Here is a 15070-nt window from a genome sequence, read left to right on the forward strand (position 1 = left end):
TCGAACCATCGACCTTTTGGTTACTAGCCCAACACTCTTAACTGCTAGGTTACCTACTGCCCTTGTTGCACCTGTTACTTCCTTGTAGCATTTTAGCAAAGCCTAACTCTTTTTCCTAACCATAACTTCATTCTCCTATCCCGCTTAGTTCTCCAACCTGACACATGAATTATCTTAACCTGCTATTTTAATTATCCTAATCGGCTACATTAGTTCTCCTAACCTGTTACTTTAGATCTCCTAACCTTCTACTTTAGTTGTCCTAACCTGCTACTTTAGTTCTAACCTCCTTTAATAATGATCCTAACCTGCTAGAACAAGGAAGTAGCCAGGAGCCAACAGAAGAGGTGACAGGGCTTCCCTGGGTGTTTCAACCAGGTGCAGTTCAGAGGATGCGGGTCACAGTCAGACCATATTGTAGATAGGTATTTGCGCCGCCCCCTCCATGTATCAACCAACATCATAATAATGTGGTAGGAGTAAGGGGGGATTTGGAGGGATGATCATGCATATCTATCCGGTTGTTTTGGTGAATTATCACTTTTGTAAATTCCAAAGAATAAACTACCAATACTTTAGCATCATAGTCAAATATCTAACACTTATCTTCAGCGGCAGACCTCACCCAGGCCAATAAATATTGCTATTAACAGATCTGTTTGTTACTTAACCCTACTGGATGGTAAGGCTTGGGAAGGAGAGAGGAAGGGGTGTTGTGACAGAAGGTGAGCATCTGATCTGAGAGAGGAGAGTATGTGTGGAGAAATGCAGGAGTCTTGTCTGTACCTGCCCTTCCTGTGATTTTCTGCCCCAGGTCTCAGAAGGCTTGGGGGCTGGAGGGAGGACAGGTGGGAGAGACAGTAGAAGTTTTGAGACCTTTAGTTGTTGGGAAGAGGGGTGTAGAAAGGCCTGATCTGCAGCCACTCTGAATATGGCGAAGGTGGGTTGGTGTCACGAAAGATGCTACAACAGCATCATTAGTGTATTTCTTCATCAATGTGATTGAAAACCTCACCATACAGGGTACACCTTTGCTTATTTTTTTATCATGTATTAAAAACTAGGTAAACATTTGCGTGCATTTGTCTCACCCTGGCCAAGAGGTGCTGTGACAACTCAATTCAGTACAATCGTCACTTTACCACTACCTACATGTACAAATTACCTTGATTAACCTGTACCCCCCACACATTGACTCAGTACCCCCTGTCTATAGCCTCTTATTTCAGTGTTATTTTAATTTTAATTTCTTTAGTAACTAATTTCTTAACTCTTTCTTGAACTGCATTGTTGGTTAAGGGCTTGTAAGTAAGCATTTCACAGTAACTTCTACATATGTTGTATTTGGCGCGTGTGACAAATCAAATTTGATCTACACACCCTAGGTTTACACCAAGCGCATAGGGGCCACTGAATAACTCATAGCACAGACCAAACCGGTTGTTTTAGAATGGACTTGAGTGGAAGTACATGGAATGAAAGAATGAGACAGTTCACAGTTTATTTCTCGCTCCCAATTTCAGCTTCCCTAAACCAAGTTAACTCTACCCAGAGAGAAAGAGACAAAGAGAGAGGGTTTAAACTCCCGTCAAACTCGGTCCACAATAAGCAGACCACCTGCCTTCCCGCTTTTTGGACGACTCCCATTGTTAGCCCAGAGACAAGATCATCTTGTCATATATACAGTATCGCTGCTCTACCTTTAACGCAACAAAATTAAGGGAGGATATAACACAAAACAATCAAATCAAACAAAAACAGGTTTGTGTGCAGGGAATGCATTTCATCTTTAACTCAGATCATCATTCCTCAAATCACACTTCTCTTTGCAAAACCAAGGCTTCAAAGGCACTCTGCCACAATCTTCACTATAACCGTCGCTTCCCCCTAAGTAGCCACACCTCAAACAAACTGAACAAGCGTTATGAAGAGACAAGGGAAAACCAGTCAGTCAATCACATGTTTCAACGAATCAGTTAACAAAGACTCAATTAGGAGCACCTGGGCCAGTGCATGCACAGTAATAATAGGGCATTCGTCACACTGGTGACCACTTTTCGTCCAGTCATGAGAGAAGAACTAACGTCAAAGGCAGTGATTTCCACTAACTTGGTAGTTTGACCAATCACATCAGATCGTTTCACATCAGATATTTTTCAGATCATCAATCAGATTTAGGCTAACTGTGTAAACACAGGCAATGACAGAGAGCCAAGTAAGATGATATGATGTGCCTCACAAACCAATCTGGTTAAAAAGCACACAAAAACAATTCAGCAGGTAAGAGTATGAAAACTACCCCCAGGCATGATTCACTAATCCCCAAACAAACATGTACTAATCTGTTTCAACCATTCAGAAGGAGATACTATCTTCCACTTTCTCAGTTCCCCCAATGTAGGTGTTTTTTTGACTTCTCTAGCTAATATGGTCAGAGAACGAGTGAGAAAGAGAGCGGTAAGGGAGGTGTGGTTCATTGTTTGTTCTGTGGTGTCAAGTTACTTTTACAACCCTGTTATTACCCCATCCCCCTCTCCTCTCCAATCAGCCTGGCGTCAAAGATGAACAGATAAACTACAGAGGGCAGGTGTGTTGCAACTAAAGCGAAAGAGAACTGGAGAAGGGTAGAGGGCAGTGCGAACGGCCCAGTACATTACCGGAGCGCCAAGTCTAGGTCCAAGGGGCTTCTAAACAGTTTCTAACCCCAGCCCATAAGACTCCTGAACTTCTAGTCAAATGGCTACCCAGACTATTTGTGTTGCCCCCCCTCCCGCTACTCTCTGTTGTCATCTATGCATAGTCACGTTAATAACTCTACCTACATGTACATACTACCTCAACCGGTGCCCCCGCACATTGACTCTGTACTGGTACCCCGCTGAATATAGCCTCGCTATTGTTATTTTACTGCTGCTCTTTAATTACTTGTTACTTTTATCTCTTATTCTTATCCATATATTTTTTTAAACTGCATTGTGGGTCAGGGGCTCATAAGTAAGCATTTCACTGTAAGGTCTACACGTTGTATTCGGTGCATGTGACTAATACAATTTGATTTGAAAGAGTCACCAGCCACCGCTGACACATGAACATGGTATATACTTATTACATATGGTATCTGCAATTCAGTTCAACTGCAGGGGAGAGATATTATGCAGGTAGATTACCTGAGATTAACACCAGTCATCTTGATAAAACCAACCAGATTTACAGGTTAAATGTAAGGAGGAATTTGTCTGTCATACAGTTGTTCACTTCACAGTAGTATTATGTGTGTGTCACTTCACTCTTAATATCCTGTTAGTTAATGTTGTACGACCACAGTGCATGGTTTGATGTAACACTACATAGGATGTTACATCATAACCTGTCATCGGCTTCTGGACAACATAGGACAAAACAAGTTAGAAAGTGTCATGGGACTGTTCACATTAGTGGATTTAACATCCCATGTAGAGCTATTAGCGCAGGACTACACATAACAATACAATGAAATCCTCCAGAGAGAGAAGATCATGCTATATCACTTTCACAAGCATCCAAAGACTGTTATTGGAAGGAATGTACAGTCATGTAATGTGGTTGAGTAATTTCACTGAGGGGGAACTGCAGACACTGCACCCAGGGATGTGGAGCTGAGGCTGGGGTGGAGTGAGGGTCCATGGATAATTTGGAAGCCGTGTTTCTGCACATCCTCCTCTGCTGTGTAGAGAGAGAGGGAGGTGTGGCGCTGGCAAACAATGATGATTCAGTAGAGTGGTGTTGGTTCTCATCACGTTGAATGAACAGGGCTCCCTCCTGTGGACAACTTTAGAAACTACAGGTACAGTAAAAGCAAAGTTACAGGAGAAATCCTCTCCCCTACCTGTTATAAAATAAAAACAATTGTTTGCATTATAATTTAGATTTATTATTCAGTATGCATTTTAACATTTCTTTAAATTGAAATGACATCCCATACCATCCTGTCTCCATAGGGCATCTTAAGAAAGATGCAAATAAAACAAATCTCCTTTCCAACCAAGGAATTATTCTTTATATTCATCAGTGCAAAATAGCAAAACCCAAGCTAATAAGAAAGGACAGTACAGTTCATTATTCATGTCCGTAATTAGAATTTTCCATTAGAATTTTTTCCCCTCCTTTTTGTTCAGTGATAAAAAAAGGCTTTTTAAAAAGCCAGTGGTAAAGCAAAACAAATAAATAAAACTAAATTGGCAACAAACAAAAAACATTCAGTGCACATTTGAATGGATTTAGGAAGGACATCTCTCAGGCGAAAAGAGTCCCAAGTTTTGCAGCAGAAAAACAGACATAAATATGTATATAATAAATCATTTCTATGAGTATTAACAGGTGCAAAGTATGTATCATGTGTATATATAGTTATTACTAAGATTAGACTGAATTATTCTGTGACCATTTAAGGGCAGGGATGTCAAACTCAATCCATGGAGGGCCTAGTTTCTGCAGGTTTTTGGTTTTTCCTTTCAATTAAGACCTAGACAACCAAGTGAAGGGAGTTCTTTACTAATTAGTGACCTTAATTCATCAAGGAAAGGAAGGAGCGAAAACCCACAGACACTTGGCCTTCGTGGAATGAGTTTGACACTTGTTCATTAGGGGGTACACAGGACCCCATGCAAGCATTAGGCAAGTAGGGAGAGGCGGGGGGTTTCTATACTAAAAGGGCCATTGGCAAAGTCTCCCTTCCATCGTTTTTAAACGATTAAATTCAGGTTAAAAAGGCATTGTTATCCTCTGCTTGGAACAAGCAGAATACAGTAGTAGCAAGCATGGTGGAAACCATTGACACACACCTCTCCTCTACACATTTTCACCTCCCTACTTCAACATCCAATAATGTAGACTGAACACAAATATAAACTGCAACATGTGTTGGTCCAATGTTTCATGAGCTGAAATAAAACATCCCAGCAATTCTTAATACGCACAAAAAACTTCTCAAATGTTGTGCAAAAAAAATGGTTTAAAATCTCTTTTAGTGAGCATTTCTCCTTTGCCAAGATAATCCATCCACCTGATAGGTGTGGCATATCAAGAAGCTGATTAAAAAGCATGATCATTACACAGGCGCACCTTGTGCTGGGGACAATAAAAGGCCAGTAAAATGTGCAGTTTTATTACAAAACACAATGCCACAGATGTCTCACGTTTTGAGGGTGTGTGCAATTGACATGCTGACTGCAGGAATGTCTACCAGAGCTGTTGCCAGAGAATTTAAAATGTTCATTTCTGTACCATAAGCCGCCACCAATGTTGTTTTTGTGAATTTGGCAGAACGTCCAACCGGCCTCACAACCGCAGACCAGTCAAGGACCTGAACATCCGGCTTCTTCATCTGTGGGACCGTCTGAAACCAGACACCCTGACAGCTGGGGAAACAAAGTCCTTTTGTGGGGAAGAACTTATTCTAATTGGCTGGTCCTGGCCCCCCAGTGGGTGGACCTATGCCCTCCCAGGCTGCTCCCCTGCCCAGTCATTTGAAATTCATAGATTAGGGCCTAATGAATTTCAATTGACGGATTTCCATATGAACTAACTCCCTAACACTTTTGAAATTGTTGCATGTTGTCTTTATATTTTTTGTTCAGTATACATCAGTCTTTCTACCGTTTGTGCGCAGCAACGGTTTTGTACCTCTAATTTCTTTAGCAGTCTTTTACATCTCTCTCTCCATTCAACATCAATACTACTACTAGCAAATAAATCGTAATGACACACACACCTCTCTCCAACTTCCATCCACGTAATACCCATGTGTGTCTGAACAGAGAACAGTGTACCATCAATGATAATCTCTCCTGATTATGGACAGACAGGACATGCAGACAGACAGTCAAAGCATTGGAGCTGAAAGCTTTAAAGAGACCAGGTGTTTAACTTCAACCAAGTACTAATGTGTTCCCTGTGGTATGAGGGACACCCTTTAGTCACCCCAATAAAAGTATTTCAGCTTTGGCAGGAGTGGAGTGGTGGGAGGGAAACAGAGTGGTGGGGTCCCAGTCGAGTCCATCTTCAGATTGGAGAGGGTCCATTCATGGTCCAAGGGCTTCCGGGTTAAGGGTCAGGGGTTAGAGTGGGGCTCTCCATCACTGTTCCTGGAGAGCTCTCCTGTAGGTTTTCAACCCTTGATGTAACTAACCTGATTTATTTGATAAACCAGCTAATTATTAGAATCAAGCGTGGTAGATTAGGGTTGAGGAAAAAAAATAAGTATTTAAGCTACAGTAGCTGCAGAAATTGCCCGACATCCAACTCTCATCTTCCACCTCCTCTTAGTTTTTGGACCCAGAGCCTGTCTCTTTTTAATTTTTCCTCTCCTCCTGTCAGCAGTCGGAGAGCTCGGAGTAGGTGTTGGAGTCACCTTCTGTTTTCCTCCGCTGGCGGACTGACTTCTCCTCATCCTAAAGGAACAACACACAGACAGTCACTACTAACAGCAGGGTGTGTGAGTGTGTGAGTGAGAGTCTGATGTCTGTGTGTTACACGTACTGCCTGGAAGACTCCGTTCTGGCCCCACTCTCCGGGGGAGAGGTCATCGAGTTCCTGTTCCCCCTCTTCCTCCTCCTCCTCCTCTTCCTCCTCCTCCTCTTCTTCTCTCACCGTGTCCATCCCGTCCTCCTCATACTCTGTCAGGCAGTCCGACTCGTCCCCCGCTGTGGGACACAGACACAGTTATGCACTATGAAAGAGACCAGCCATACGGTAGCACAAGCAACAAGACTGAAGATTGACATGTGATGCACTACATGACCAAAAGTATGTGGACATACTGCTCGTCAAAGATCTCATTCAAAAATCATAGGCATTGATATGGATTTGTGCCCCCCTTTACTGCTATAGCAGCCTCCACTATTCTGGGAAGGCTTTCCACTAGATGTTGGAACGTTGCTGTGGGGATTTGCTTCCATTCAGCCACAAGAACATTAGTGAGGTCGGGCACTGACGTTGGGCGATTAGGCCTGGCTCGCAGTCGGCATTCCAATTCATCCCAAAGGTGTTTGATGGGGTTGAGGTCAGGGCTCTGTGCAGGCCAGTCACGTTCTTCCACACTGATCTCGACAAATCATTTCTGTATGGACCTCACACGGGGGCTTTGTCATGCATAAACTGGAAAGGGTCTTCCTCAGACTGTTGCCTCAAAATTGGAAGCGCAGAATCGTCTAGAACGTCATTGTATGCTGTAGCATTAAGATTTCCCTTCTCTGGAACTAAAACAGGGGGCTATAAAACAGCCCCAGACCGTTATTCCTCCTCAACCAAACTTTACAGTTGACACTATGCATTTGGGCAGGTAGCATTCTCCTGGCATACGCAAAAACCAAATTCGTCCGTCAGACTGCCAGATGGGGAAGCGTGATTCATCACTCCAGAGAATGCCTTTCTACCACTCCAGCCGACACTTGGCATTGCGCATGGTGATCTTAGGCTTGTGTGCGGCTGCTCGGCCATGGAAACCCATTTCATGAAACTCCCGACGAACAGTTCTTGTGCTGATGTTGCTTCCGGAGGCAGTTTAGAGCTCGTCGTGAGTGTTGCAACTGAGGACAGACGATTTTTCCGCGCTTCAGCCCTCGGCGGTCCTGTTCTGTGTGATTGTGTGGCCTACCACCTCGCGGCTGAACCGTTGTTGCTCCTAGATGTTTCCACTTCACAATAACAGCACTTACAGTTGATCGGGGCAGCTCTAGCAGGGCAGAAATTTGACGAACTGACTTGTTGGAAAGGTGGCATCCTATGACGGTGCCACGTTGAAAGTCACTGAGCTCTTCAGTAAGGACATTTTACTGCCAATGTTGGTCTGGAGACTTTATACACCTGTCAGCAACGGGTCTGTCTGAAATAGCCGAATCCACTAATTTGAAGAGGTGTCCACATACTTTTGTATATATATTGTCTCTCTCCATGTATATTCTATCGTAAAGGAGCTACAATTTAAGTAAAGATACATTCAATATTTTTTAAAGGTGACCAGGGCCTGTATTCACAAATAGTCTCAGAGTAGGAGTGCTGATCTAGGATCTTTCCAAATAAATCTTATTCATTATGATCTGAAAGGCAAACCTGATTCTAGATCAGCAATCCTAATCTGACAGGCTTCATGGACACTGGCTCTGGAACGGTGATTATTATTTGATTGCAGGACACTTGGAAGAGTCAGGACACGGTAAAGAGGGAAACAGAGAGGAAGGGGAAACGCTCAAACCCTTATCGACGTTGCTAGTAGGGTTACTGCTCGACCAGACTTCGGTACATTTTCCACTTTATAATAGCCTCTTACCCTCAGCAGCATCAGCGTCGGGATCGACGTAGGTCTGGACCGGCTCAATCCTGGACACGATCTCAGCCAGGTCAGTGAAGTCTGAACCTGGACACGTACAGGACTGGAATACAAACAAGATAATGTCATTATGTTAACGAGAATGTTAGAATTCGTGTAAAATGTAATAACGAACACAGCTTAAAACAAGAGAATGTCATTATGTTAACGAGAATGTTAGAATTTGTGTAAAATGTAATAACGAACACAGCTTAAAACAAGAGAATGTCATGGGAATGTTATAATAACGTTAGGTAAATATTATGTTAGGAGAAGGTCATAATGTAAAGAGGGTTATAATAACGTTAGGTAAATATTATGTTAGGAGAAGGTCATAATGTAAAGAGGGTTATAATAACGTTAGGTAAATATTATGTTAGGAGAAGGTCATAATGTAAAGAGGGTTATAATAACGTTAGGTAAATATTATGTTAGGAGAAGGTCATAATGTAAAGAGGGTTATAATAACGTTAGGTAAATATTATGTTAGGAGAAGGTCATAATGTAAAGAGGGTTATAATAACGTTAGGTAAATATTATGTTAGGAGAAGGTCATAATGTAAAGAGGGTTATAATAACATTAGGTAAATATTATGTTAGGAGAAGGTCATAATGTAAAGAGGGTTATAATAACGTTAGGTAAATATTATGTTAGGAGAAGGTCATAATGTAAAGAGGGTTATAATAACGTTAGGTAAATATTATGTTAGGAGAAGGTCATAATGTAAAGACGGTTATAATAACGTTAGGTAAATATTATGTTAGGAGAAGGTCATAATGTAAAGACTTATAATAACGTTAGGTAAATATTATGTTAGGAGAAGGTCATAATGTAAAGAGGGTTATAATAACGTTAGGTAAATATTATGTTAGGAGAAGGTCATAATGTAAAGAGGGTTATAATAACCTTATAGAAATGTAACTATGTGTTAATGTAAAGTGGAGCAGCTGTGAGATGGTGAATGTAAAGTGTGTGTGTGTGTGAGAGAGAGACTCACGTCCGTCTTGGTCTTGCTGTCGTTGTAGTCTGCCGAGCGGTGGTCCTTGAGCATGTTGTCGATGATGTCACCACGGGCCCAGCCGGTGAAGAGCAGCTTGCCGTGCTGGTAGCCCACATCCTGACAGACAGAGAGGACAGGTTAGCCTGGGGTAACAGACCATGTGGTACACTAACAAGCTACTGTAGCAATAGAGTCTGGTGGAGACCAAGCTACAAAGATGGTCTTTTACCGTGTGATTTGTTAGCTATGAACAGGAGACTTAATGTCAGCTGTTATCTAACATTTTATTTTCTCTAACAATTACATTAAAAAAAAGAGATCATGAATGTAAAATACATTTTGAACATATCCCAGAGCCTGCATAAGGAGACGAGACAGAGAGAGGTGTTGAGAAGGAATTGTGGAACTCACGTAGATCTCATCAAACTTGCCGAAGTCCATTGTCTTGAAGCGGTCGATGGGTGGTCTGATGTACTCGCAGTAGGCACTCTTCTTCACCACTTCCAGCTGACGTACACACGACACATAGGCCAGCCTGGACTGGATCTCTGCCATGTCTGGAACCTGGGTGGGTATAGACGATAGGGTGTGAGAATGTGTGAGTGTGCATGGAAGTGTGCGCGTGTCGTTGTATGGGGTCATTTGCATTGGTCATCATACCTTCACTTTCTCTGCCCAGGGGTTGATCCGTTTCCACAGCAACCACCAGCCCGACAGGCTGTCGCCGTAGTTACAGAGGTCCGTCTCGTCCTGGCTACCTACGTCGATGGCGATGACAGTCTTGGCGCCCATGTTCCTTGCTATGTCCGCTGTGGGACGTCACGTTGTGACACACACACAGACACACACACACACGTAGACGAGCCGGCAGCAGGGACGATAAGGAAAACCCAGTCTGGGGTTATTGTGGTTATCTCCTAATAGGAACGTTGTCTTTCATATACTTTATTACCATATTCAAACTCACTCCACCAGAAACAGACATCCCAATTGGCTGGATTATCATCAACTGGATAATCACATCAAACTTCATTTCATTTCCAGTTGTATACAGTGCATCTACTCATATCGCCCTACTGCACCTCAACATTTTTTCTGATGGTCCCAATGTTTGGGTGAATTCTAATCTCCACGTTTTGTTCACTCCTGCATGGTTGATAGTGCAGCCTTGATGTGTGTTTATGGTAAGAGTCCCAGACAGGGTTTGAGACCAAGTAACCCTGTGAAGGGTGCAGGTCTCACCAGTACACTCCACAGTGTTGACCCAATGTATTCAAGGAACTGGCAGGCAGCCTAGCGGTTTCGAGTGTTGGTCTAGTAAACCAAAGGTCGCCGGTTCGAATCCCCGAGCCAAATAAAAATCAGTCAATGTGTCCTTGAGCAAGGCACTTAACCCTAATTTCTTCTGTAAGTTGCTCTGGATAACAGCGTCTGCTAAATGACAAAAATGTTAAAAATTAACCACGCCTAAATTTGGAAGAGTTTAAACTTATCATTAGCGTTAGTTCTATGGGTACTAGCTATCTAAATCCATCATAAACACTAGATGGTGGCTATGGCATTGCGCCTCCTCTGCCTATTAGAATGTGAGACTGGTCATTGCTTTATCCCAATAGACACTGGGTCCAACTCTGTGGGTGTGTCCACCCAAATCATCAAATAATCACACGTATTGTAGACCTCGAAGCCACCCGACCATGTGGCACAAACCACAAGGAGATTCAACATCTAAATCAACCTAAAATCACCCAAAATAGAGAAGGATGATGTTCAACTTCATCAGGTTGGTGAAACATGGTTTTGTGTTTCATTATAACATGCAGAACTTTTTCTTCTTCTTTTCCCCCAAGTTGTCTTTTTCCCCCAGCTGGAATGCAATAGGCAATCAATACATCCATTTGGTAGAACTCCCAAATTGGTAACATCCTATTGAATAGCAGTTTGTTGAGGGACATGATACTGCGTTTCGTATTCAAACTGGAAGGGAATGTACTGTCAGAGACGACTGGTGTCTAGTAAGTCACTGATTTAGAAGCATGGGCTTTTGTTGTGTTTTATGGAATTGAGAACGCTAACTATATATCGTTTGTAAGTTGCCTAGATCACAACTCTATCAACACCCCAATAATTTGAGGAATACGGTAGGCCCCTGCCCCTTTAGATGTTCTCAGCCAGTAAGACACCAGGAAGCCTGACTGACAGACACATAGCAGTCTGAAACTCTGTTGATTTAGTGCTGATTTAAAAAGCTTGTGGATACTGGACAATGGGATACTTTGTACCGCCAGTGTCCACCATCACTAACACACTTGACGCTCTGTGTTGTATTTTCTCCCATCTGATAGGAAAGATTTATCCTGAGCTGAAAGCATGTTACAGAACAATTTCAAATACACTACGGGGTTCATTTACACATTTGTTTTCCCCCTCAGTCAATTGCATCTATGGCTATATTTTGAAATGATTGTTGGAAATTACATTTTGACAATGGAAATTACTTGAACGCTCATTCCCACTGCTCAGATGGTAGAAAAAGCAACTGAATTCGGTCAAACTGTCCTCTTCACCATCGTCAATGACAGCCCCAACCCATGGATGATCTCTCAACACCCCCCCCACCCCAACTAAAATAACTCTGAAAATGTTCTATTACCCCTTCCCTCCTCCCTCTTTCCTGTTCTCCTCCTCATCTACTTGCCTGGCAGGTTGTTGATGTAGCCCCCGTCCATAAGCAAGTTGCCATCTTTCGGGTCGCAGAGGGGCGGCAGGTACCCTGAGAGGGTCATGCTCGCCCTCACATAGCGCCACAGTGACCCTGTGAGCCACACCCAGGGGGAGGGAGGGGATAATATCTCAATAATGTTGGCGTAACTTCTCAGGTTAGTCATGCGTTTTGGCAGCAGACCACGGCCCCAAACCAAAGGGATGCAATCCCAATTGGTTAACCCAGAGGTGGGTAACCACCAAAGGGTTAGCCACGGGATGTGAATATGGTGCTGCCCAACCTCTCAAACTGCTTCTGCATCCCCTGAAACACCTTGCCATGCACAGAGACCTGTGTGTGTGTGTCAGGTCTAGGCACAGGGTACAGGGGTATGGGTGCAGCCACAGAGTATCAAGGGTTGGTTCGATCTCCAGACTCTGTCCCCAACCACAACCTTAAGCTCCTTGTGAGTTAACCCTTGTGAAAGGTTATCGAGCCAAAGTGAAGCTTTTGCTTTTAGAACCATTTATAAAAAAGTGGTGTGTTTTACAGCACTTGGTGAAAACATACAAAAATAGGGAAGAAAACAAAAATCACCAAAAATACAGGTATGAGGAACCTTTTTAAACCTAGCCTTCAGTTCCCCGACTCCCCAACTAGACACAAGGAGCACTGGAGGTTGGTAGTCTGGTCACAGCATTTGGAGATCTCTCAGACACTAGTGAACATGTTAGGGGCAACCAGCCAGCCCTGCCCAGAGCTGTGGTCCTGTAATACCACTCCGGACCAGCAGAGGGCAGGGGGAGGCTGGGCGCTGCATGGATTGGAAGGAGAAGGAGCACCAGAGGAAGAGAAGGATGCCGCTGTGTGTGGAGTTTGAAGGGGACATACGGGACTGAAGAATTTCAGTGTGGAATCATTGAACTGAACTCGTTCTGAACTTAGAAGTACTAACAAAACGCATAGTCACCATTTTCAGCCCACATTTAATTTGAGGCTTCAATCAAGCCCTTCACTGACAAGAGTGATGGAACTGTATGTCTGTCTATGGGAATTGGTAGGATCCAGAACACTTTTGGCATCTCGCTAGAAAAAGCTAAAGGGAAACGGGTAGCAATCAGCAACACTGTCATCAATATATATAGATGCGTACAGTACACGGACACATGCACATACATTGACAGGGGGAGGTGTAGCTGCTGGGGGGGGGTGCAAATGGTTGACAGAAGCCATTCATAAGCACTGCTCGGTATGACGACATGGGATCAAGCTATGGACGAACGGACAGACAAATGGACACAGAAAAAACTACTACAGACCACAAAAACAAAAGAAAACATGAAATAGTCTATATGGTGATCTTCTCTGACCTCAACACAAAACCTTTATTTCCCGACACCATAGGACCAGCTTCAAACCCTGAAGAGAACGCTACATGTTGTGTTCCTATAGCTAGGTCAATATGCAAAAAAGCTATAACCTATGGACCTACACTGACAAACGAGTGACTGAGACCCAAGCTTTAGAACGTGGGAAACGACAAGCAGCAAGCTGCGTGGAAAGGCCTCAGGGAAAAGCCTGTGGAACATGCTCAGGAAAAAGCAGACGAGTAAGTGTACACTTGGTGTGTAGTATACCAGCCAAGTGCAGGAGAACTCGGGAGATGAAGTGGAGCAGCATGGAGAACCAAAAACAGGGAGGGGTCGGGGCACCAAAAGCAGGACCATCATGCACCTCTCTGTCTGACCCATGGATATGTACCTGCATGAGCAGAGCCTCACTGCCAATCCGGAGGCATGGGGAGGGGCTTACTGACACTGGGGGGCGGGACAAAGCCAATTCGTAACTGTCGTGTGTATGAGTGTGAACTATTGAAGCCAAATTGAATAGAGAAGTATTGGTGTTAAGAATGGGTGGTTCTGGGTGTAGGGGAGCGAAACATTGCATCCCCTCCACTCACACACCCGAAATATACACTGCATTATTTAGCCTAGCTTTCCTTCCAAACCATGGGTTCCCAATGTCCGACTGGTCAGGTGGGGTTAAGGTGAGACGGAACATGAGGGGGAGGGAGTGGTTGATTGTCGGTTGTTTCAAGGAGCTTAAGGTAGAAGTTGCCCCTAACCCCAGATCTGGGATCAGATGACATAACAATCCTAACATTAACCATCAGGTGGGTGAAAATAATATGACCCTGTATCAGTGGTCAGGAGCAACTTCGACCACTCCTTTTTGGGGTTGAGACGGGCCGGGCTTTGAACTTTGAACTCTGACCTGGGACATTGTTAACATAGCAACCATCCACAAGCAGGTGGCCATCCTTGGGGTCGCAGAGGGGAGGTAAATAGGGGGTGTAGGAGGCACTCGCTCTAACATAGCGCCACAGCGAGCCTGTCAGAATGGAAGATGGAGAGGGGACATCAAACATGGACAAATAGCCCCACGTCACACAGACAGAGAGAGAGAAAGAGAGACAAGGAGTGAGACAAAGGAGAGAGGAGAGATTAGGGTTCCACATTGTCAGAAACGTTCCCAAAGTTCCCGTATTTGTTGGGGAGATTCCAGTTGAAGAATTCCCAATTGATTCTGGGAATCCTCCAACCGGGATTTCTGAAAAACCTGAGAACTTTGGAAAGTTTCCGTAATTTTGTAAAACCTAGGAGCAAGACAGAGCTAGAGATGGCCAGATATATAGAGAGAGTGAGGGACAGAAAAGAGCAGGAGACAAAAGGGGCAAAACATGTCCAGAGAGCTCGACGTATACAATCTAAAAACGTAAAACGACCTGAAATTGTATCTGACGTATACAATATAAAACCCTCAGTGAACATGGCCAGGTAACATAACGCAATGTTTCTAGAAGTAAGTAACCAGAGAGGCCAGGTAACATAACGCAATGTTTCTAGAAGTAAGTAACCAGAGAGGCCAGTCCTGGAAGTAAATACCCAGAGAGGCCAGTCCTAGAAGTAAATACTCAGCGAGGCCAGTTCTAGAAGTAAATACCCAGAGAGGCCAGTCCTG

The 15070-nt window shown here is 43.7% G+C and overlaps 1 protein-coding gene across 3 annotated transcripts in view; it reads right to left on the reverse strand.

Moving 5' to 3' along the window:
- Positions 1-3891: 3891 nt before the first annotated feature.
- LOC135524012 (patatin-like phospholipase domain-containing protein 6) overlaps positions 3892-15070 on the reverse strand; it is a 41109-nt gene continuing 29930 nt past the window's right edge. Inside the window, exons 28-34 of one of the 3 annotated variants that reach the window (XM_064951120.1) lie at positions 12044-12160; positions 10006-10154; positions 9757-9909; positions 9343-9462; positions 8306-8408; positions 6517-6680; positions 3892-6428 (exon numbers count right to left, since the gene is read on the reverse strand). In XM_064951120.1, the coding sequence (XP_064807192.1) occupies positions 6351-6428; positions 6517-6680; positions 8306-8408; positions 9343-9462; positions 9757-9909; positions 10006-10154; positions 12044-12160 (884 nt within the window). In that variant the 3' untranslated portion in view covers positions 3892-6350. Of the gene's footprint in view, positions 6429-6516; positions 6681-8305; positions 8409-9342; positions 9463-9756; positions 9910-10005; positions 10155-12043; positions 12161-14323; positions 14441-15070 lie in introns of all 3 variants that reach the window. The other 2 variants (XM_064951129.1, XM_064951138.1) reach the window with 2 other exon arrangements.

This window comes from Oncorhynchus masou, chromosome 4 (assembly GCF_036934945.1).
Source record: "Oncorhynchus masou masou isolate Uvic2021 chromosome 4, UVic_Omas_1.1, whole genome shotgun sequence".
Lineage (NCBI taxonomy): Eukaryota > Metazoa > Chordata > Actinopteri > Salmoniformes > Salmonidae > Oncorhynchus > Oncorhynchus masou.